The 25,154-nt window shown below is 45.8% G+C and overlaps 1 protein-coding gene across 3 annotated transcripts in view; it reads right to left on the bottom strand.

The window, feature by feature from the left end:
• The window catches only part of LOC135541688 (calcium-dependent secretion activator 1-like), a 199,832-nt gene that overhangs the window by 37,614 nt on the left and 137,064 nt on the right, over window positions 1-25,154 (bottom strand). For all 3 annotated transcript variants that reach the window (XR_010455985.1, XM_064968004.1, XM_064968005.1), the window contains exons 7-11: window positions 19,853-19,964; window positions 15,363-15,502; window positions 14,633-14,699; window positions 14,284-14,392; window positions 12,415-12,627 (exon numbers count right to left, since the gene is read on the bottom strand). Coding sequence is in view for 2 of the 3 variants with exons in the window: in XM_064968004.1 (XP_064824076.1) it covers window positions 12,415-12,627; window positions 14,284-14,392; window positions 14,633-14,699; window positions 15,363-15,502; window positions 19,853-19,964 (641 nt within the window). In the remaining variant the exon portion in view is untranslated. The remainder of the gene's footprint in view (window positions 1-12,414; window positions 12,628-14,283; window positions 14,393-14,632; window positions 14,700-15,362; window positions 15,503-19,852; window positions 19,965-25,154) is intronic.

Raw genomic sequence — 25,154 nt, 5'->3', positions numbered from 1 at the left:
TAAAAAAACAGTGTTTTTGTCTTACCTAAACAGTGCAATTCCAGTATTAAAACCTATATGGATGTTTTTATTATTGAATTGTTTTCTGGTTATAAAAATGCCAATATTATAAGGAGGGAAAAAAGTTTTTTCTACAACCCGAAAACGGTCTGGGCATTAGAACAATCCTTAAAATAACTAAAGGAGTTGAAGGAAAGATGCACACCAAAATACATGATCTTTAGTAGTTAGCCTGGTTAACCAGACTGAACACTGTCTGAACACAGTCTGGCTTTAAAAGGTGAGTTCTTTAGTGTTGTAAAATAACAGAATGTCTGTTAATTTCCCAAGTTAAGTTAAACCTGTTCAGGTTTCAGTGTGTTTATGAAATGTAAATGAGATCTATCATGTAAAACAACAACAACCTAAGCGTATTACGACATGCACTAAGTGGACAAAACATTAAGAGCACATTCCTAATATTGAGTTGCATCCCTTTTGCCCTCAGAACAGCCTGAATTCGTCTGGACATGGACTCTACAAGGTGTTGAAAGCGTTCCACAGGGATGCTGGCCCATGTTGACTCTACAAGGTGTTGAAAGCGTTCCACAGGGAAGCTGGCCCATTTTCACTCTACAAGGTGTTGAAAGCGTTCCACAGGGATGCTGGCCCATTTTGACTCAAATGCATCCCACAGTTGTGTCAAGTTGGTTGGATGTCATACGGGTGGTGGGCCATTCTTGATACACATGGGAAACTGTTGAGTGTGAAAACCCAGCAACATTGCAGTTCTTGATATGAACCGGTGTACCTGGCACCTACTACCAAACCCAGTTCAAAGGCACTTAAATATTTTATCGTGACAAATCACGCTCTGAATGATACACATACACAATCTCAATCTCCACATCTCAATTGTCTCAAGGCTAAGAAATCCTTCTTTAACCTGTCTCTTCCCCTTCATCTACACTGACTGAAATTAATTTAACAAGCGACATCAATAAGGGATCATAGCTTTCACCTGGATTCACATAGTCAGTCTATGTCATGGAAGAGCATAATGTTTTGTACACTCAGTGTATTTGTGTAGTCTCACCTTTATATTGCTACTGTACAGTGTCTGACCAGTGGGGATAGGTCTGGCCAGTACAGGACCAGTGGGGATTGATCTGACCAGTATCTGACCAGTGGAGATAAGTCTGAAAAGTATATGACCAGTGGGGATAGGTCTGACCAGTATATGACTAGTGGGGATAGGTCTGACCAGTATATGACTAGTGGGGATAGGTCTGACCAGTATATGACTAGTGGGGATAGGTCTGACCAGTATATGACCAGTGGGGATAGGTCTGACCAGTATATGACTAGTGGGGATAGGTCTGACCAGTATATGACTAGTGGGGATAGGTCTGACCAGTATAGGACCAGTGGGGATAGGTCTGACCAGTATATGACCAGTGGGGATAGGTCTGACCAGTATATGACTAGTGGGGATAGGTCTGACCAGTATATGACCAGTGGGGATAGGTCTGACCAGTATATGACCAGTGGGGATAGGTCTGACCAGTATATGACCAGTGGGGATAGGTCTGACCAGTATAGGAACAGTGGGGATACGTCTGACCAGTATATGACCAGTGGGGATAGGTCTGACTAGTATATGACCAGTGGGGATAGGTATGACCAGTATATGACTAGTGGGGATAGGTCTGACCAGTATATGACTAGTGGGGATAGGTCTGACCAGTATATGACCAGTGGGGATAGGTCTGACCAGTATATGACTAGTGGGGATAGGTCTGACCAGTATATGACCAGTGGGGATAGGTCTGACCAGTATATGACTAGTGGGGATAGGTCTGACCAGTATATGACTAGTGGGGATAGGTCTGACCAGTATATGACCAGTGGGGATAGGTCTGACCAGTATATGACCAGTGGGGATAGGTCTGACCAGTATAGGAACAGTGGGGATAGGTCTGACCAGTATATGACCAGTGGGGATAGGTCTGACCAGTATATGACCAGTGGGGATAGGTCTGACCAGTGGGGATAGGTCTGACCAGTATAGGACCAGTGGGGATAGGTCTGACCAGTATATGACCAGTGGGGATAGGTCTGACCAGTATATGACCAGTGGGGATAGGTCTGACCAGTATATGACCAGTGGAGATAGGTCTGACCAGTATAGGACCAGTGGGGATAGGTCTGACCAGTATATGACCAGTGGGAATAGGTCTGACCAGTATCTGACTAGTGGGGATAGTTCTGACCAGTATATGACCAGTGGGAATAGGTCTGACCAGTATCTGACGAGTGGGGATAGGTCTGACCAGTATATGACCAGTGGGGATAGGTCTGACCAGTATATGACCAGTGGGGATAGGTCTGACCAGTATAGGAACAGTGGGGATAGGTCTGACCAGTATATGACCAGTGGGGATAGGTCTGACTAGTATATGACCAGTGGGGATAGGTATGACCAGTGGGGATAGGTCTGACCAGTATAGGACCAGTGGGGATAGGTCTGACCAGTATAGGACTAGTGGGGATAGGTCTGACCAGTATATGACCAGTGGGGATAGGTCTGACCAGTATATGACCAGTGGGGATAGGTCTGACCAGTATAGGAACAGTGGGGATAGGTCTGACCAGTATATGACCAGTGGGGATAGGTCTGACTAGTATATGACCAGTGGGGATAGGTATGACCAGTGGGGATAGGTCTGACCAGTATAGGACCAGTGGGGATAGGTCTGACCAGTATAGGACCAGTGGGGATAGGTCTGACCAGTATATGACTAGTGGGGATAGGTCTGACCAGTATCTGACCAGTGGGGATAGGTCTGACCAGTATATGACTAGTGGGGATAGGTCTGACCAGTATATGACTAGTGGGGATAGGTCTGACCAGTATATGACCAGTGGGGATAGGTCTGACCAGTATATGACCAGTGGGGATAGGTCTGACCAGTGGGGATAGGTCTGACCAGTATAGGACCAGTGGGGATAGGTCTGACCAGTATATGACCAGTGGGGATAGGTCTGACCAGTATATGACTAGTGGGGATAGGTCTGACCAGTATATGACCAGTGGGGATAGGTCTGACCAGTATATGACCAGTGGAGATAGGTCTGACCAGTATAGGACCAGTGGGGATAGTTCTGACCAGTATATGACCAGTGGGAATAGGTCTGACCAGTATCTGACTAGTGGGGATAGTTCAGACCAGTATATGACCAGTGGGAATAGGTCTGACCAGTATCTGACGAGTGGGGATAGGTCTGACCAGTATATGGCCAGTGGGGATAGGTCTGACCAGTATATGACTAGTGGGAATAGGTCTGACCAGTATATGACCAGTGGGAATAGGTCTGACCAGTATCTGACTAGTGGGGATAGTTCTGACCAGTATATGACCAGTGGGAATAGGTCTGACCAGTATCTGAGCAGTGGGAATAGGTCTGACCAGTATCTGACTAGTGGGAATAGGTCTGACCAGTATATGACCAGTGGGAATAGTTCTGACCAGTATATGACCAGTGGGGATAGGTCTGACCAGTGGGGATAGGTCTGACCAGTATAGGACCAGTGGGGATAGGTCTGACCAGTATATGACCAGTGGGGATAGGTCTGACCAGTATATGACCAGTGGAGATAGGTCTGACCAGTATAGGACCAGTGGGGATAGTTCTGACCAGTATATGACCAGTGGGAATAGGTCTGACCAGTATCTGACTAGTGGGGATAGTTCAGACCAGTATATGACCAGTGGGAATAGGTCTGACCAGTATCTGACGAGTGGGGATAGGTCTGACCAGTATATGGCCAGTGGGGATAGGTCTGACCAGTATATGACTAGTGGGAATAGGTCTGACCAGTATATGACCAGTGGGAATAGGTCTGACCAGTATCTGACTAGTGGGGATAGTTCTGACCAGTATATGACCAGTGGGAATAGGTCTGACCAGTATCTGAGCAGTGGGAATAGTTCTGACCAGTATCTGACTAGTGGGAATAGGTCTGACCAGTATATGACCAGTGGGAATAGTTCTGACCAGTATATGACTAGTGGGGATAGGTCTGACCAGTATAGGACCAGTGGGGATAGTTCTGACCAGTATATGACCAGTGGGAATAGGTCTGACCAGTATCTGACTAGTGGGGATAGTTCTGACCAGTATATGACCAGTGGGAATAGGTCTGACCAGTATCTGACTAGTGGGGATAGTTCTGACCAGTATATGACCAGTGGGAATAGTTCTGACCAGTATCTGACGAGTGGGGATAGGTCTGACCAGTATATGACCAGTGGGGATAGGTCTGACCAGTATATGACCAGTGGGGATAGGTCTGACCAGTATAGGAACAGTGGGGATAGGTCTGACCAGTATATGACCAGTGGGGATAGGTCTGACTAGTATATGACCAGTGGGGATAGGTATGACCAGTGGGGATAGGTCTGACCAGTATAGGACCAGTGGGGATAGGTCTGACCAGTATAGGACTAGTGGGGATAGGTCTGACCAGTATATGACCAGTGGGGATAGGTCTGACCAGTATATGACCAGTGGGGATAGGTCTGACCAGTATAGGAACAGTGGGGATAGGTCTGACCAGTATATGACCAGTGGGGATAGGTCTGACTAGTATATGACCAGTGGGGATAGGTATGACCAGTGGGGATAGGTCTGACCAGTATAGGACCAGTGGGGATAGGTCTGACCAGTATAGGACCAGTGGGGATAGGTCTGACCAGTATATGACCAGTGGGGATAGGTCTGACCAGTATCTGACCAGTGGGGATAGGTCTGACCAGTATATGACTAGTGGGGATAGGTCTGACCAGTATATGACTAGTGGGGATAGGTCTGACCAGTATATGACCAGTGGGGATAGGTCTGACCAGTATATGACCAGTGGGGATAGGTCTGACCAGTGGGGATAGGTCTGACCAGTATAGGACCAGTGGGGATAGGTCTGACCAGTATATGACCAGTGGGGATAGGTCTGACCAGTATATGACCAGTGGAGATAGGTCTGACCAGTATAGGACCAGTGGGGATAGTTCTGACCAGTATATGACCAGTGGGAATAGGTCTGACCAGTATCTGACTAGTGGGGATAGTTCAGACCAGTATATGACCAGTGGGAATAGGTCTGACCAGTATCTGACGAGTGGGGATAGGTCTGACCAGTATATGGCCAGTGGGGATAGGTCTGACCAGTATATGACTAGTGGGAATAGGTCTGACCAGTATATGACCAGTGGGAATAGGTCTGACCAGTATCTGACTAGTGGGGATAGTTCTGACCAGTATATGACCAGTGGGAATAGGTCTGACCAGTATCTGAGCAGTGGGAATAGGTCTGACCAGTATCTGACTAGTGGGAATAGGTCTGACCAGTATATGACCAGTGGGAATAGTTCTGACCAGTATATGACTAGTGGGGATAGGTCTGACCAGTATATGACCAGTGGGGATAGGTCTGACCAGTATAGGACCAGTGGGGATAGTTCTGACCAGTATATGACTAGTGGGGATAGGTCTGACCAGTATATGACTAGTGGGGATAGGTCTGATCAGTATCTGAGCAGTGGGAATAGGTCTGACCAGTATATGACCAGTGGGGATAGTTCTGACCAGTATAGGACCAGTGGGGATAGGACTGACCAGTATAGGACCAGTGGGGATAGGTCTGACCAGTATATGACCAGTGGGGATAGGTCTGACTAGTATATGACCAGTGGGGATAGGTATGACCAGTATAGGACCAGTGGGGATAGTTCTGACCAGTATATGACTAGTGGGGATAGGTCTGACCAGTATATGACTAGTGGGGATAGGTCTGATCAGTATATGACTAGTGGGGATAGGTCTGACCAGTATCTGACTAGTGGGAATAGGTCTGACCAGTATATGACTAGTGGGGATAGGTCTGACCAGTATCTGAGCAGTGGGAATAGGTCTGACCAGTATCTGACTAGTGGGAATAGGTCTGACCAGTATATGACCAGTGGGAATAGTTCTGACCAGTATATGACTAGTGGGGATAGGTCTGACCAGTATATGACCAGTGGGGATAGGTCTGACCAGTATAGGACCAGTGGGGATAGTTCTGACCAGTATATGACTAGTGGGGATAGGTCTGACCAGTATATGACTAGTGGGGATAGGTCTGATCAGTATCTGAGCAGTGGGAATAGGTCTGACCAGTATATGACCAGTGGGGATAGTTCTGACCAGTATAGGACCAGTGGGGATAGGACTGACCAGAATAGGACCAGTGGGGATAGTTCTGACCAGTATCTGACTAGTGGGGATAGGTCTGATCAGTATCTGAGCAGTGGGGATAGGTCTGACTAGTATATGACCAGTGGGGATAGGTCTGACCAGTATATGACCAGTGGGGATAGGTCTGACCAGTATATGACCAGTGGGGATAGGTCTGACCAGTATAGGAACAGTGGGGATAGGTCTGACCAGTATATGACCAGTGGGGATAGGTCTGACTAGTATATGACCAGTGGGGATAGGTATGACCAGTGGGGATAGGTCTGACCAGTATAGGACCAGTGGGGATAGGTCTGACCAGTATAGGACCAGTGGGGATAGGTCTGACCAGTATATGACCAGTGGGGATAGGTCTGACCAGTATCTGACCAGTGGGGATAGGTCTGACCAGTATAGGACCAGTGGGGATAGGTCTGACCAGTATATGACTAGTGGGGATAGGTCTGACCAGTATATGACTAGTGGGGATAGGTCTGACCAGTATATGACCAGTGGGGATAGGTCTAACCAGTATATGACCAGTGGGGATAGGTCTGACCAGTATATGACCAGTGGGGATAGGTCTGACCAGTGGGGATAGGTCTGACCAGTATATGACCAGTGGGGATAGGTCTGACTAGTGGGGATAGGTCTGACCAGTATAGGACCACTGGGGATAGGTCTGACCAGTATATGACCAGTGGAGATAGGTCTGACCAGTATAGGACCAGTGGGGATAGTTCTGACCAGTATATGACCAGTGGGAATAGGTCTGACCAGTATCTGACTAGTGGGGATAGTTCTGACCAGTATATGACCAGTGGGAATAGGTCTGACCAGTATCTGACGAGTGGGGATAGGTCTGACCAGTATATGGCCAGTGGGGATAGGTCTGACCAGTATCTGAGCAGTGGGAATAGGTCTGACCAGTATCTGACTAGTGGGAATAGGTCTGACCAGTATATGACCAGTGGGAATAGTTCTGACCAGTATATGACTAGTGGGGATAGGTCTGACCAGTATATGACCAGTGGGGATAGGTCTGACCAGTATAGGACCAGTGGGGATAGTTCTGACCAGTATATGACTAGTGGGGATAGGTCTGACCAGCATCTGAGCAGTGGGAATAGGTCTGACCAGTATATGACCAGTGGGGATAGTTCTGACCAGTATAGGACCAGTGGGGATAGGACTGACCAGTATAGGACCAGTGGGGATAGTTCTGACCAGTATATGACCAGTGGGAATAGGTCTGACCAGTATATGACTAGTGGGGATAGGTCTGACCAGTATATGACTAGTGGGAATAGGTCTGATCAGTATATGACCAGTGGGAATAGGTCTGACCAGTATATGACTAGTGGGGATAGGTCTGACCAGTATCTGAGCAGTGGGAATAGGTCTGACCAGTATATGACCAGTGGGGATAGTTCTGACCAGTATAGGACCAGTGGGGATAGGACTGACCAGTATAGGACCAGTGGGGATAGTTCTGACCAGTATATGACCAGTGGGAATAGGTCTGACCAGTATATGACTAGTGGGGATAGGTCTGACCAGTATATGACTAGTGGGAATAGGTCTGATCAGTATATGACCAGTGGGAATAGGTCTGACCAGTATATGACTAGTGGGGATAGGTCTGACCAGTATATGACTAGTGGGGATAGGTCTGACCAGTATATGACCAGTGGGGATAGGTCTGATCAGTATCTGAGCAGTGGGAATAGGTCTGACCAGTATATGACCAGTGGGAATAGGTCTGACCAGTATAGGACCAGTGGGGATAGTTCTGACCAGTATATGACTAGTGGGGATAGGTCTGACCAGTATATGACTAGTTGGGATAGGTCTGATCAGTATCTGAGCAGTGGGAATAGGTCTGACCAGTATATGACCAGTGGGAATAGGTCTGATCAGTATCTGAGCAGTGGGAATAGGTCTGATCAGTATCTGAGCAGTGGGAATAGGTCTGATCAGTATCTGAGCAGTGGGAATAGGTCTGATCAGTATCTGAGCAGTGGGAATAGGTCTGATCAGTATCTGAGCAGTGGGAATAGGTCTGATCAGTATCTGAGCAGTGGGAATAGGTCTGATCAGTATAGGACCAGTGGGAATAGGTCTGATCAGTATCTGAGCAGTGGGAATAGGTCTGATCAGTATCTGAGCAGTGGGAATAGGTCTGATCAGTATCTGAGCAGTGGGAATAGGTCTGATCAGTATCTGAGCAGTGGGAATAGGTCTGATCAGTATATGACTAGTGGGGATAGGTCTGACTAGTATATGACCAGTGGGGATAGGTCTGACCAGTATCTGACTAGTGGGGATAGGTCTGACCAGTATCTGACTAGTGGGGATAGGTCTGACCAGTATCTGACTAGTGGGGATAGGTCTGACCAGTATCTGACTAGTGGGGATAGGTCTGACCAGTATCTGACCAGTGGGGATAGGTCTGACCAGTATCTGACTAGTGGGGATAGGTCTGACCAGTATCTGACTAGTGGGGATAGGTATGACCAGTATATGACTAGTGGGGATAGGTCTGATCAGTATATGACTAGTGGGAATAGGTCTGATCAGTATAGGACCAGTGGGGATAGGTCTGACCAGTATATGACCAGTGGGGATAGGTCTGATCAGTATCTGAGCAGTGGGAATAGGTCTGACCAGTATATGACCAGTGGGGATAGGTCTGACCAGTATATGACCAGTGGGGATAGGTCTGATCAGTATCTGAGCAGTGGGAATAGGTCTGATCAGTATCTGAGCAGTGGGAATAGGTCTGATCAGTATAGGACCAGTGGGGATAGGTCTGATCAGTATCTGAGCAGTGGGAATAGGTCTGATCAGTATCTGAGCAGTGGGAATAGGTCTGATCAGTATCTGAGCAGTGGGAATAGGTCTGATCAGTATAGGACCAGTGGGGATAGGTCTGATCAGTATCTGAGCAGTGGGAATAGGTCTGATCAGTATCTGAGCAGTGGGAATAGGTCTGATCAGTATATGACCAGTGGGAATAGGTCTGATCAGTATCTGAGCAGTGGGAATAGGTGTGATCAGTATCTGAGCAGTGGGAATAGGTCTGATCAGTATCTGAGCAGTGGGGATAGGTCTGGGGATAGGTCTGACCAGTATAGTGGGGATAGGTCTGTATATGACAGTGGGGATAGGTCTGACCAGTATATGCAGTGGGAATAGGTCTGATCAGTATAGGACCAGTGGGGATAGGTCTGACCAGTATATGACCAGTGGGGATAGGTCTGACCAGTATATGACCAGTGGGGATAGGTCTGATCAGTATCTGACTAGTGGGGATAGGTCTGACCAGTATATGACTAGTGGGGATAGGTCTGACCAGTATATGACCAGTGGGAATAGGTCTGACCAGTATATGACCAGTGGGGATAGGTCTGACCAGTATATGACCAGTGGGGATAGGTCTGATCAGTATATGACCAGTGGGGATAGGTCTGACCAGTATCTGACTAGTGGGGATAGGTCTGACCAGTATATGACTAGTGGGAATAGGTCTGATCAGTATAGGACCAGTGGGGATAGGTCTGACCAGTATATGACCAGTGGGGATAGGTCTGACCAGTATATGACCAGTGGGGATAGGTCTGATCAGTATCTGAGCAGTGGGAATAGGTCTGACCAGTATCTGACTAGTGGGGATAGTTCTGACCAGTATATGACCAGTGGGAATAGGTCTGATCAGTATAGGACCAGTGGGGATAGGTATGACCAGTATCTGAGCAGTGGGAATAGGTCTGACCAGTATATGACTAGTGGGGATAGGTCTGATCAGTATAGGACCAGTGGGGATAGGTCTGACCAGTATATGACTAGTGGGGAGGTAGGTCAGTGGGGACCAGTATATGACCAGTGGGGATAGGTCTGACCAGTATATGACTAGTGGGGATAGGTCTGACCAGTATATGACTAGTGGGGATCAGTATATGACTAGTGGGGATAGGTCTGACCAGTATATGACTAGTGGGGATAGGTCTGACCAGTATATGACTAGTGGGGATAGGTCTGACCAGTATATGACTAGTGGGAATAGGTCTGACCAGTATATGACTAGTGGGGATAGGTCTGACCAGTATATGACTAGTGGGGATAGGTCTGACCAGTATATGACTAGTGGGAATAGGTCTGACCAGTATATGGGGATAGGTCTGACCAGTATATGACAGTGGGGATGACCAGTATATGACCAGTGGGGATATATGACTAGTGGGAATAGGTATGACCAGTATATGACCAGTGGGAATAGGTCTGACCAGTATATGACCAGTGGGGATAGGTATGACCAGTATATGACCAGTGGGGATAGGTCTGATCAGTATATGACCAGTGGGAATAGGTATGACCAGTATATGACCAGTGGGGATAGGTCTGATCAGTATATGACCAGTGGGAATAGGTATGACCAGTGGGGATAGGTGACCAGTATATGACCAGTGGGATAGGTCTGATCAGTATATGACCAGTGGGAATAGGTCTGACCAGTATATGACCAGTGGGGATAGGTATGACCAGTATATGACCAGTATATGACCAGTGGGGAATAGGTCTGATGACCAGTATATGACCAGTATAGTATATGACCAGTGGGAATAGGTATGACCAGTATATGACCAGTGGGGATAGGTCTGATCAGTATATGACCAGTGGGAATAGGTATGACCAGTGGGGATGGGGATAGGTATGGTATATGACCAGTGGGGATAGGTCTGATCAGTATATGACTAGTGGGAATAGGTCTAGTATCTATAGGTCTGACCAGTATATGACCAGTGGGAATAGGGGACCAGTGGGGATAGTTCTGACCAGTATCTGACTAGTGGGGATAGGTATGACCAGTATCTGACCAGTATATGATGACCAGTGGGAATAGGTCTGACCAGTGGGAATAGGTCTGATCAGTATAGGAACAGTGGGGATAGGTCTGACCAGTATATGACCAGTGGGAATAGGTCTGATCAGTATAGGACCAGTGGGAATAGGTCTGACCAGTATCTGACTAGTGGGGATAGGTATGACCAGTATATGACCAGTGGGAATAGGTCTGACCAGTATCTGACTAGTGGGGATAGGTATGACCAGTATATGACCAGTGGGAATAGGTCTGACCAGTATATGACCAGTGGGGATAGGTAGGTAGGTTGCTTAAAGGTGCAAGTAGAGTAACACGTAGAGGAATGGTTAACACCACAGAGAAGACTGACAGAGCAGTGGTTAGACCTAGACAGGGCCAGGGTGAGCAAGAACTCAGAAAGTCAACAGCTGTTGTTTTCTAGAAGGCTGGGGTCTGGGGTGATTATGCAAAACTCCCTGACTCCTAAGCAGTATCATAAAAACAACACTTACAGTAAGTACCACTGTTATCTCAAAATGTTATAAAAAGATTTTTAAAGCTTCAAGAGGATTCAAAAGGCTAAAATCTGACCTAGATAGTTTGAGTGTATGCATTCATAGGTAGGCTACGTGTGCCTTGAGCTATTCTTGTCTATTGATGTTCTGAATTAAGTCATTCTGTATGTTGTTTCATGTTTTGTGTGGACCCCAGGATGAGTAGCTGCTGCTTTTGCAACAGCTTATGGGAATTCTAATAAAATACCGATACAAGTTTCAAAGCATATTTTTGTGGTTGAGTCTAGATTCTACCACATCGGGCGTCATTTAGTCTTTCTCTCTTTAGTTTGTCAGCTATGTTGATGTTTAGAGAGAGAGAGATACAGAGAGAGAGAGATACAGAGAGAGAGAGAAATAGAGAGAGAGAGAGAGAGAGAGAGAGAGAGAGACTGAAGGGGGAAAAACGTTATGTGAAGTTGCACCTTTAAACATGTGAAGTGTGACTGGTTGGTGATGGTGAGTGGAGGCCCGAAGGATGCCGAGTGCTCTGTGTGATACAGCAACGAGGGTGGCGTGCCTACGTGCGTGTGTGTGTGCGTGTGCGTGTGCTGTGTTACTGTTAGTTCCACAGAGCAACGTGTAACACTTACAGTATGTGCCTGCAGTGTGGCGTGGGGAGAGACGCATGGCATGGTGAAATGTTATGGATGAGAGCTGTCACGGGATTGTGGGGATGAAACCTGACACTGCCTTCTGATTGGTTGATCTGATGGTGAGGTTTAGTATTGGTTTACTCACAGAACTGGGAGATGGGCGCATCCATCTGGGCAGCTGCGCCCCCCTTGGAGTTGAGTTTCTGGACCTGGGTGGGGGGCACGGGCTTGTGGGACTGACCGGTGGCCCGGTACATGGCCTGAACCCACAGGATGCGGTCTTGCTCGTCATCACTAGCAAAGATCACAGTGTCGCCCTCCTTCACTGCGTTGAAGAAGGTCCTCCCACCATCCAGACCTAGAGACAGAGAAGAGGGTTCAGGGACAAGTTGTGTATGTGTGTGTGTGTGCATAAGTGTATGTGCGCATGCATCCATTTATGCTTGTGTGTGTGTGTGTATTTTTAGAGTTAGAGTCTGAAGTTTAAATACACTTTGGATGGTCATTAAAACTCGTTTTCCAATCACTCCACAAATTTCTTGAAAACAAACTATAGTTTTGGCAAGTCGGTAAGGACATCTACTTTGTGCATGACATAAGTCCTTTTTCCAACAATTGTTAACAGACAGATTATTTATAATAATATAATAATTATTAATAATTATTTATACTTATAATTCCCTGTATCACAATTCCAGTGGGTCAGAAGTTTACATACACTAAGTTGACTGTGCCTTTAAACAGCTTGGAAAATTCCAGAAAAGGATGTCATGGCTTTAGAAGCTTCTGATAGGCTAATTGACATAATTTGAGTCAATCGGAGGTGTACATGTGGATGAATTTCAAGGCCTACCTTCAAACTCAGTGCCTCATTGCTTGACATAATGGGAAAATCAAATGAAATCAGCCAAGACCTCAGAAAACTTGTAGACCTCCACAAGTCTGGTTCAACCTTGGGAGCAATATCCAAACGCCTGAAGGTACCACGTTCATCTGTACAAACAATAGTATGCAAGTATAAACACCATGGGACCACGCAGCTGTCATACCGCTCAGGAAGGAGACGTGTTCTGATGCTGGCGGAAACAGGTACAAGAGTATCTATATCCACAGTAAAACGAGTCCTATATCAATATAACCTGAAAGGCTGCTCAGCAAGGAAGAAGCCACTGCTCCAAATCAGCCATAAAAAAACAGACTTCAGTTTGCAACGGCACATGAGGACAAATATCGTACTTTTTGGAGAAATGTCCTCATGACCATCGTTATGTTTGGAGGAAAAAGGGGGAGGCTTGCAAGCCGAAGAACACCATCCCATCCGTGAAGCACGGGGTGGCAGCATCATGTTGTGGGGGTGCTTTGCTGCAGGAGGGATTGGTGCACTTAATAGATGGCATAATGAGGAAGAAAATTACGTGGATATATTGAAGCAACATCTCAAGACATCAGTCAGGAAGTTAAAGCTTGGTCGCAAATGGGTCTTCCAAATGGACAATGACCCCAAGCATACTTCCAAAGTTGTGTCAAAATGGCTTAAGGACAACAAAGTCAATGTATTGGAGTGGCCATCACAAAGCCCTGACCTCAAACTTATAGAAAATTTGTGGGCAGAATTGAAAAAGCGTGTGCGAGCAAGGAGGCCTACAAACCTGACTCAGTTACACCTTCTCTGTCAGGAGGAATGGGCCAAAATGCACCCAACTTATTGTGGGAAGCTTGTGGAAGGCTACCCGAGGTGTTCGACCCAAGTTAAACAATTTAAAGGCAATGCTACCAAATTCTAATTGAGTGTATGTAAACTTCTGACCCACTGGGAATGTGATGAAAGAAATAAAAGCTGAAATAAATCATTCCCTCTGGTGTTATTCTGACATTTCACATTCTTAAAATAAAGTGGTGATCCTAACTGACCAAAGACGGGGAAATATTACTTGGAACAAATGTCAGGATTTGTGAAGAACTGAGTTTAAATGTATTTGGCTAAGGTGTAGGTAAACCTCCGACCTGTACGTACCTGGCTGGGGGTCGGTGTAATCCACAGTGTAACCATCCAGCTGGAGCAGCTCCTGTGGCTCAGACTTCTTCTCTCTGTAGCTGCACATGGCAAAGGTGTACTGGCTCACCTGCGCCAGAGAGAAAAGACACGTCATACCCCTCATGTGCTGAGGAACATTACAGGATCAGTCGTGACTTTGCAAGTATGAGCTTCTTTAAAAAGGTATTATATTTGTGTGGAAACCATCCCTTCCCAGTGGCAGTTCGGGAACACTCCCCCCCCCTTCAGCAACCCTTGGTGGTGTACTAATTTGAATAACCTTTCAATTGAGCAGACCTGATGTTTCATAGGCTGATTATATACCTACCTGCACCAGGACAAAGAAACGCTTCTTCCATCGCTTCCAGACGTTTTTCCCAAAAGCCCACAAATACCTTCCAGAAAACAATGTTCAAGTTTATTACATGGCATTGGTATGAGAAATGGCTAATATTGTTTCCTGTGTTGTAGCAACAGCAACAGAATGGCCAGGTTTAGCCCATACTAAATGTATAGACAAGACTGTATCCCCTCCTACGTGGAAAGTAGAGGCTGATCTAATCACTGTTTATAATATCTCTTACAGAAAAACACAGAATTTCACCTTACATTGTGTAGTTTCATGTTATCACAATAACTTCACATAAGATCACATGTGAAATGTATGTGGTTTCCATTAGGGATGACAATGATGTTTCATGCAGACTGGATGACCCTGAGTTGACACAGCGAGAATGAGTCACTTTGGGCTTTAAGCTAGAGGCTTTGTTGCTCCCCAAAGGTGAAACAGACAAGGACAAAGGGGCAATCAACAGGCAGGCAGAATGGTCATAAAACATCTAGTCATGTGCTGCAACTATAATATTATAGTGTATCTACGGAAACACAAGATAATTCATATTGATTGTCTCAATGAATTCCAACACCTGATGGTGGTCTGAATGGTATGTTAATGTCATACAATATTTATGATTATGGTCCTCAATAATTTGCAGAGCATTCCATGGGAAACTTTCTAAGAGTTGTACAGATCAGATCTGCAGCTTGTCCATGCTTACCCAGAATGCTTCATGTTCTGCGGTTTGTCCATGCGGATGGCCAGTTTGATCTGAAGGTTCTGGTCGGGGCAGGCCTTAGTGATGGCCATCTTATGGAGCTCTGAGGCTTTGGGGCTGTTAGGGGTCGGGTGGAGGACCACCTGGAAGAGAGAAGTATCAAATAAATTCATATTGAAAGAGCGATTGAGAGATGAAGAAAATATGACAATGTCTAAACTAAACTACTTGTTTTTATCCTTTATTATTTAATCAGGTGAGTCCCATTGACATCGCTATTGCACTCCTCACTGCCTTTTCCCACCTAGACAAAAGGAACACCTATGTGAGAATACTGTTCATTGACTACAGCTCAGCGTTCAATACCATAGTGCCCTCAAAGCTCATCAATAAGTCCCTGGGACTAAACACCTCCCTCTGCAACTTGATCCTGGACTTCTTGACGAGCCACCCCCAGGTGGTGAGGGTAGGTAACAACACATCCTCAACACAGGGGCACCTCAGGGGAGCGTGCTCAGTCTCCCCATGTACTCCCTGTTCACTCATGACTGCATGGCCAGGCACGACTCCAACACTATCATTAAGTTTGCCGATGACACAACAGTGTTAGGCCTGATCACCGACAACGACGAGACAGCCTATAGGGAGGAGGTCAAAGACCTGGCCGCGTAATGCCAGGATAACAAACTCTCCCTCAATGTGATCAAGACAAAGGAGATCATTGTGGACTACAGGAAGAAGAGGACTGAGCACTCCCCCATGTTTCATCCATGGGGCTGTAGTGGAGCAGGTTGAGAGCTTCAAGTTCCTTTGTGTCCGCATAACCAACAAACTAACATGGTCCAAGCACACCAAGGCAGTCGTGAAGAGGGCACGACAAAACCTATTCTTCCTCAGAAGACAAAGATTTGGCATGGGTCCTCAGATCCTCAAACGTTCTACAGCTGCACCATCGAGGGTATCATAACTGGTTGCACTACAACCTGATATGGCAACTACGCGGCCGCCGACCGCAAGGCACTACAGAGGGTAGTGCGTATGGCCCAGTACATCACTGGGGCCAATCTTCCTGCCATACAGGACCTCTATACCAGGCAGTGTCAGAGGAAGGCCCTAAAATTGTCAAAGACTCCAGCCACCCTAGTCATAGACTGTTCTCTCTGCTACTGCATGGCAAGCGGTACCGGAGCGCCAATTCTTGGTCCAAGAGGCTTCTAAACAGATTCTACCCCCAAGCCATAAGACTCCTGAACATCTAATCAAATGGCTACCCAGACTATTTGCATTGCCCCCCTCCACACACCTTTTACACCGCTGCTACTCTCTGTTGTCATCATCTATGCATAGTCACTTTAATAACTCTACCTACATGTATATATTATCTCAATTACCTAGTCTAACCGGTGCCCCGTACATTGACTCTGTACTGGTACCCCTCAGTATATAGTCTCCACATTGACTCTGTACCGGTACCCCCCAGTATATAGTCTCCACATTGACTTTGTACCGGTACCCCCAGTATATAGTCTCCACATTGACTCTGTACTGGTAACCCCCAGTATATAGCCTCCACATTGACTTTGTACCGGTACCCCCAGTATATAGTCTCCACATTGACTCTGTACTGGTAACCCCCAGTATATAGCCTCCACATTGACTTTGTACCGGTACCCCCCAGTATATAGTCTCCACATTGACCCTGTACCGGTACCCCACAGAATATAGTCTCCACATTGACTCTGTACCGGTACCCCCCGGTATATAGTTTCCACATTGACTCTGTACTGGTACCCCCCAGTATATAGTCTCCACATTGATTCTGTACTGGTAGCCCCAGTATATAGTCTCCACATTGACTCTGTACCGGTACCCCCCCGTATATAGTCTTCACATTGACTCTGTACCGGTACCCCCCAGTATATAGTCTCCACATTGACTCTGTACCGGTACCCCCCAGTATATAGTCTCCACATTGACTCTGTACCGGTACCCCCCAGTATATAGTCTCCACATTGACTCTGTTCCGGTACCCCCAGTATATAGTCTTGCTATTGTTATTTTACTGCTGCTCTTCTTTTTTTACAACTACATTGTTGGTTAGGGGCTGGTCAGTAAGCATTTCACTGTAAGGTCTACACCTGTTGTATTCGGCGCATTCGACTATTAATATTTGATTTATTTGAGATAGAAATAATGTGCACCGGTGTGAGTGTAATGTACCAGGTGTATTGGAGATATCTCCATCCAGTGAGTCTGTTTTCAACACCATGAGTCAGCATTCTCAACGTTTCTGAACAGTCAATTAATTTCCACGAGCTTCCATTAAATCTTAATCGTGCTCTGGCAGCCTGGGCCCCAGTGTGCCGGTGCTTTGTGACACGTTTGAGCTGGTGGCTCAGCCTGTCTGTGTAGCTGTGTAGCCATATCAAAGGAGAGAGAAGCGCAGCAGCCGACACTCTCCTCTACTCCGCGTCGCTCTGCTCCACACTGCCCCCCTGAAGAGGGGGCCTAATCTATCTTTGCTGAGTTAAAGAGCTTTGAGGAAGCATTGTGGCCCGGCTGGATGACTGGCTGGCTGATTGACTGACTGCCTGCCTGGTTAACTGACTGACTGATCAACTGACTGACTGGCTCACTTTTTGACTGACTAATAGCTGCCTCTCTGCCACTGCAGCAGGAGACCAAAGAGCCCCTGTCAAAGCCAAGGTCACTACCACAAAGTGATGTCTTACAGCCACTCCCCTCCCCTCCTCTCCTTTCCCCAGCCTCAGCCTCAGTCTACCACAGCCACAAATCAGCCCTAGCTAGCCCCTCTGATAACCAGCAGTGAGCCCAGCCGAGCCCGGGGCCATCCGTCACACGGTCACAGGACGATCGATTGCTCTCGCTCTCTGCACCAGAGGACAGCGCCAGAGAGGAGCAAACCAGATGATTAAGACATTTCCGCATGACTTTCCTGTCACAGATGATGCAAATTGCAAAATTAATATGCAACTAATTAAAACATGTCGATCAAAGTGAAGAAATATGATAGCTGTGTACAGTATGTGGCCCGGGGATATCACTGAGGAACTGTGACGGGGTCACAGCTCAGAGGTACAACTGGTTGAAATGAAGTTCTGGTTGTGGGGGGTTAAAACCATTACTGACTCAGCCCACCTACAGTACTGTACTGAATAAGCATCAGGCAGTGTAGACTGAATCAGACTCTTTTTGGCCTTTTGTCTGGAGTCCAAATTGAAGATTTTTGGTTCCAACCGCCGTGTCTTTGTGAGACATGGTGTGGTTGAATGGATGGATCTCCGCATGTGTATTTCCCACCGTAAAACATGGAGGAGGAGGTTTTATGGTGTGGGTTGCTTTGCTGGTGCCACTGTCTGTGATGTATTTATGAATTCAAGGCACACTTAACCAGCATGGCTACCACAGCATTCTGCAGCTTAGTGGGAATATCTTTTGTTTTTCAACAGGACAATGACACAATACACCTTCAGGCTGTATAAGGGCTATTTGACCGACAAATGTTGCTGCATCAGATGTCCTGGCCTCCACAATCACCCGACCTCAACCCAATTGAGATGGTTTGGGATGAGTTGGACCGCAGAGTGAAAGAAAAGCAGCCAACAAGTGCTAAGCATATGTGGGAACACCTTCAAGACTGTTGGAAAAGCATTCCAGGTGGAGCTGGTTGAGAGAAAGCCAAGAATGTGCAAAGCTGTTATCAAGCCAACGGGTGGCTATTTGAAGAATCACTAATATAATATATAGGTGGATCTGTTTAACACTTTTTTGGTTAATACATGATTCCATATGTGTTATTTCATAGTTTTGATGTCTTCACTATTATTCTACAATGTAGAACATAGTCAAAATAAAGAAAAAACCTTGAATAAGTAGGTGTGTCCAAACTTTTGACCGGTAGTGTATAACAATACAAACATAAGAGTGAGGACGATGGAGAGAAATACAGAGAGAGAGAAAGAGAGGGACAGGCAACAGATAGAGAGAGACTTTAGTGAGAGAGAGGCGTAGAGAGAGACGGTAGAGAGACACGGTCAAAAGAGACTGTAGCGAGAGACTGTTGAGAGACACTGTAGAGACAATGTAGAGAGAGAGAGAGAGAGAGATACTGTAGAGATACTGTAGAGTCAGAGACCATAGAGAGAGAGACTGTAGAGAGAGAGACACCATAGAGAGAGAGAGACTGTAGAGAGAGAGACTGTAGAGGGAGAGCGAGAGAAAGCGAGAGAGAGAGACTGTAGAGAGAGAGAGAGGCTGCAGAAAATTACTGTAGAGGGAGATACTGTAGAGAGAGAGACTGTAGAGAGAGAGAGACTGTAGAGAGAGAGAGAGACTGTAGAGAAAGAGATTGAGAGAGACTGTAGAGAGAGAGAGACTGTAGAGAGAGAGGGACTGTAGAGAGAGAGATTGAGAGAGACTGTAGAGAGAGAGAGATTGAGAGAGACTGTAGAGAGAGAAAAAAATGGTGTTACCCTTCCCAGCTCTTTGTCCTCCAGGGCCAGAACTCCAGTGCTTTCTGTAAACAGTTTCACCTTGACAGCAGGGAGGGGGTGTGTGGTGGTGAAGTCTCCCTGGGTCCCCCAGCTGAAATACAACACACACACACAGTGGTGTAAAGTACCGAAGTAAGTCGTTTTTTGGGGTATCTGTACTTAACTTTACTATTTATATTTTTGACAACTTTTACTTTTACTCCACTATATTCCTGAAAAAAATAATGTACTTTTTACTCCTTATATTTGCCCTGACACACAAAAGTTACATTTAGAATGCTCAAGCAGGACAAAATTATGGCACCTATCAATATAACGATTTGTCATCCCTACTGCCTCTGATATGACAACTGCAGTGTTTGTAAATGATGTCTGACTGTTGGAGTGTGCCCCTTTCTGTCCGTAATTAAGAATATGAAAAAGGTGCCATCTAGTATGCTTAATATAAGGGATTTGATGTGTAGCATTTATTTTTACTTTGTACTTTTACTCAAGTATGACAATTTAGTACTTTTTCTAGAACTGTACTTAAGTACATCTAAAACCAGATACTTTTAGACTTTTACTCAAGTAGGATTTTAATGGGTAACTTTCACTTTTACTTGAGTAATTTTCTGTTAAGTTATCTTTACTTTTACTCATGTATGACAATTGAGTACTTTTTCCACCACTGCACAAACATCAGAAGCATTATACCGTCACCACATTCTGGCATGACTCAAAACATGGGAGCAACTGGATTCAAACTAATGCAGATAAACAACCTGCACTGAAATTTCTGTTCAAGCTGCCATTCGCAGTCTTTACAGTGAATGTAATTGAATTGAATGCCAGCCTTACTTAACATCTGCCTGGCCCAGAGGTATTGCATAAGATCTAGTAAAAAAAAACTACATCTCCGTCCCTTTTCTCTCTCACTTTATCTCTCTCAATTCAATTAAAGTGCTTCAACGGCCTGTATTGGCATGGGAAAACATATCTTAACATTGACAAAGCAAGTGAAATAGAAAATAAACAAAAGTGATGTAAACAATAAAACATGAACAGTAAACATTTCACTCACAAAAGTTCAAAAGGAATAGAAACATTTCAAATGTCATATTATGTGTATATACAGTGTTGTAACGATGAGCTAATAGTTAAAGTTCAAAAGGAATAGAACCATTTCAAATGTCATATTATGTCTATATACAGTGTTGTAACGATGAGCTAATAGTTAAAGTTCAAAAGGAATAGAAACATTTCAAATGTCATATTATGTCTATATACAGTGTTGTAACGATGAGCAAATAGTCAAAGTACAAAAGGAATAGAAACATTTCAAATGTCATATTATGTCTATATACAGTGTTGTAACGATGAGCAAATAGTCAAAGTACAAAAGGAAAAATAAATACACCTAAATATGGGTTGCATTTACAATGGTGTCTGTTCTTTACTGGTTGCCCTCTTCTTGTGGCAACAAGGCACAAATCTTGCTGCTGTGATGGCACACTGGTATTTATCCCAATAGGTAATAGGTACATCTCTCTCTTCCTCTCTCTCTCTCTCTCTCTCTCTCTCTCTCTCTCTCTCTCTCTCTCTCTCTCTCTCTCTCTCTCTCTCTCTCTGTCTCTCTCTCTCTCTCTCTCTCTCTCTGTCTCTCTCTCTCTCTCACTCTCTCACTCTCGCTCTCTCATCCGCTCGATACCTGCACTCTCAGAAGGAGTGAGTGGTGGTTAGATATAAACTACTAGAAAACCAAAGTGGAAAAGAAAAAGCTAGGTCTGACTGAGTAAGCAATTTACTGTTGAATTATGAGACAGACTGAGAACAGCAGCTGACACTTTCTTTGTCTTGGCTGAACTTGCGGAGAGTTGGCTGCGGGGAGTAGAGGGAGGTGATATGAAATGTATTGTCTGGTCCCAGTCCCACACACACTGTGCAGCAGCAACATCAATCTCTTACAGAGGTGAGATGGAGTGGTACTGGTGCACCAGGTCTAGGTCCAAGAGGCTTCTAAACAGCTTCTGATTTTTCTTAAAACTGCATTGTTGGTTAAGGGCTTGTGAGTAAACATTTCACTGTAAGGTCTACAGCTGTTGTATTCGGCGCATGTGACAAATACAATTTGATTTGAGACTGAGAAGGAGACAGGCCACCGACCGCACCATGGAGGGAGCACTACCAGCCTGAGGAAACACTACCACGACACAGAGACAAACCCACATGCACACTCACGCTTGCGCACACACGTGCACATTCACAAAGTGACATATACTAACATGTTCATAAGGGTTATTGTGTCTTTAATCAAATCAAATCAAATCAAATTTTATTTGTCACATACACATGGTTAGCAGATGTTAATGCGAGTTTAGCGAAATGCTTGTGCTCCTAGTTCCGACAATGCAGTAATAACCAACAAGTAATCTAACTAACAATTCCAAAACTACTGTCTTATACACACAAGTGTAGGGGGATAAAGAATATGTACATAAAGATATATGAATGAATGATGGAACAGAGCGGCATAGGCAAGATACAGTAGATGGTATCGAGTACAGTATATACATATGAGATGAGTATGTAAACAAAGTGGCATAGTTAAAGTGGATAGGGATACATGTATTACATAAAGATGCAGTAGATGATATACAGTACAGTATATATGTATACTTATGAGATGAATAATGTAGGGTATGTAAACATTATATTAGGTAGCATTGTTTAAAGTGGCTAGTGATATATTTTACATAATTTCCCATCAATTCCCATTATTATTATTATTATTAGAGTCAGTGTGTTGGCAGCAGCCACTCAATGTTAGTGGTGGATGTTTAACAGTCTGATGGCCTTGAGATAGAAGCTGTTTTTCAGTCTCCCGGTCCCAGCTTTGATGCACCTGTACTGACCTCGCCTTCTCGATGATAGCGGGGTGAACAGGCAGTGGCTCGGGTGGTTGTTGTCCTTGATGATCTTTATGGCCTTCCTGTAACATCGGGTGGTGTAGGTGTCCTGGAGGGCAGGTAGTTTGCCCCTGGTGATGCGTTGTGCAGACCTCACTACCCTCTGGAGAGCCTTACGGTTGTGGGCGGAGCAGTTGCCGTACCAGGCGGTGATACAGCCCGCCAGGATGCTCTCGATTGTGCATCTGTAGACGTTTGTGAGTGCTTTTGGTGACAAGCCGAATTTCTTCAGCCTCCTGAGGTTGAAGAGGCGCTACTGCGCCTTCTTCACGATGCTGTCTGTGTGGGTGGACCAATTCAGTTTGTCTGTGATGTGTACGCCGAGAAACTTAAAACTTTACTACTCTCTCCACTACTGTTCCATCGATGTGGATAGGGGGTGTTCCCTCTGCTGTTTCCTGAAGTCCACAATCATCTCCTTAGTTTTGTTGACGTTGAGTGTGAGGTTATTTTCCTGACACCACACTCCGAGGGCCCTCACCTCCTCCCTGTAGGCCGTCTTGTCGTTGTTGGTAATCAAGCCTACCACTGTTGTGTCGTCCGCAAACTTGATGATTGAGTTGGATGCGTGCGTGGCCACGTAGTCGTGGGTGAACAGGGAGTACAGGAGAGGGCTCAGAACGCACCCTTGTGGGGCCCCAGTGTTGAGGATCAGCGGGGTGGAGATGTTGTTGCCTACCCTCACCACCTGGGGGTGGCCTGTCAGGAAGTCCATTACCCAGTTGCACAGGGCGGGGTCGAGGCCCAGTGTCTCGAGTTTGATGACAAGCTTGGAGGGCACTATGGTGTTAAATGCCAGGCTGTAGTCGATGAACAGCATTCTCACATAGGTTTTCCTCTTGTCCAGATGGGTTAGGGCAGTGTGCAGTGTGGTTGAGATTGCATCGTCTGTGGACCTATTTGGGCGGTAAGCAAATTGGAGTGGGTCTAGGGTGTCAGGTAGGGTGGAGGTGATATGGTCCTTGACTAGTCTCTCAAAGCACTTCATGATGACGGAAGTGAGCGCTACAGGGCGGTAGTCGTTTAGCTCATTTACCTTAGCTTTCTTGGGAACAGGAACAATGGTGGCCCTCTAGAAGCATGTGGGAACAGCAGACTGGGATGGGGATTGATTGAATATGTCCGTAAACACACCAGCCAGCTGGTCTGCGCATGCTCTGAGGGCGTGGCTGGGGATGCCGTCTGGGCCTGCAGCCTTGCGAGGTTTAACAGGTTTAAATGTTTTACTCAACTCGGCTGCAGTGAAGGAGAGGCCGCATGTTTTGGTAGCAGGCCGTGTCAGTGGCACTGTATTGTCCTCAAAGCGGGCAAAAAAGTTATTTATTCTGCCTGGGAGCAAGACATCCTAGTACGTGACGGGGCTGGTTTTCTTTTTGTAAACCGTGATTAACTGTAGACCCTGCCACATACCTCTTGTGTCTGAGCCGTTGAATTGAGATTCTACTTTGTCTCTATACTGACGCTTAGCTTGTTTGATTGCCTTGCGGAGGGAATAGCTGCACTGTTTGTATTCGGTCATGTTTCCGGTCACCTTGCCCTGATTAAAAGCATTGGTTCGCGCTTTCAGTTTCACGCGAATGCTACCATCAATCCACAGTTTCTGGTTTGGGAATGTTTTAATCGTTGCTATGGGAACAACATCTTCAACGCACGTTCTAATGAACGCGCACACCGAATCAGCGTATTCGTCAATGTTGTTGTCTGACGCAATACGAAACATATCCCAGTCCACGTGATGGAAGCAGTCTTGGAGTGTGGAATCAGATTGGTCGGACCAGCGTTCGACAGACCTCAGCGTGGGAGCTTCTTGTTTTAGTTTCTGTCTGTAGGCAGGGATCAACAAAATGGAGTCGTGGTCAACTTTTCCGAAAGGAGGGCGGGGCAGGGCCTTAATAGCAATGATCCAAGGTTTTGCCAGCCCTGGTTGCGCAATCGATATACTTATACAATTTAGTGAGTCTTGTTTTCTGATTAGCCTTGTTAAAATCCCCAGCTAAAATGAATGCAGCCTCAGGATGTATGGATTCCAGTTTGCAAAGAGTTAAATCAAGTTCGTACAGAGCCATCAATGTGTCTGCTTGGGGGGGAATATATACGGCTGTGATTATAATCGAAGAGAATTCCCTTGGTAGATAATGCGGTCGACATTTGATTGTGAGGAATTTGAAATCAGGTGAACAGAAGGACTTGAGTTCCTGTATGTTGTTGTGGCCAGACCACGTCTCGTTAGCCATAAGGCATACGCCCCCGCCCCTCTTCTTACCAGAATCATAATTGGATGACACGTGATATCATCATCAAGGAGGCAGAGCCAGCAGTGTGTGTGTGTGTGT

Source organism: Oncorhynchus masou, chromosome 6 (assembly GCF_036934945.1).
Source record: "Oncorhynchus masou masou isolate Uvic2021 chromosome 6, UVic_Omas_1.1, whole genome shotgun sequence".
NCBI lineage: Eukaryota > Metazoa > Chordata > Actinopteri > Salmoniformes > Salmonidae > Oncorhynchus > Oncorhynchus masou.
Note: the sequence above shows the minus strand (reverse complement) of the source record. Positions and strands in the feature narration are given on the sequence as shown.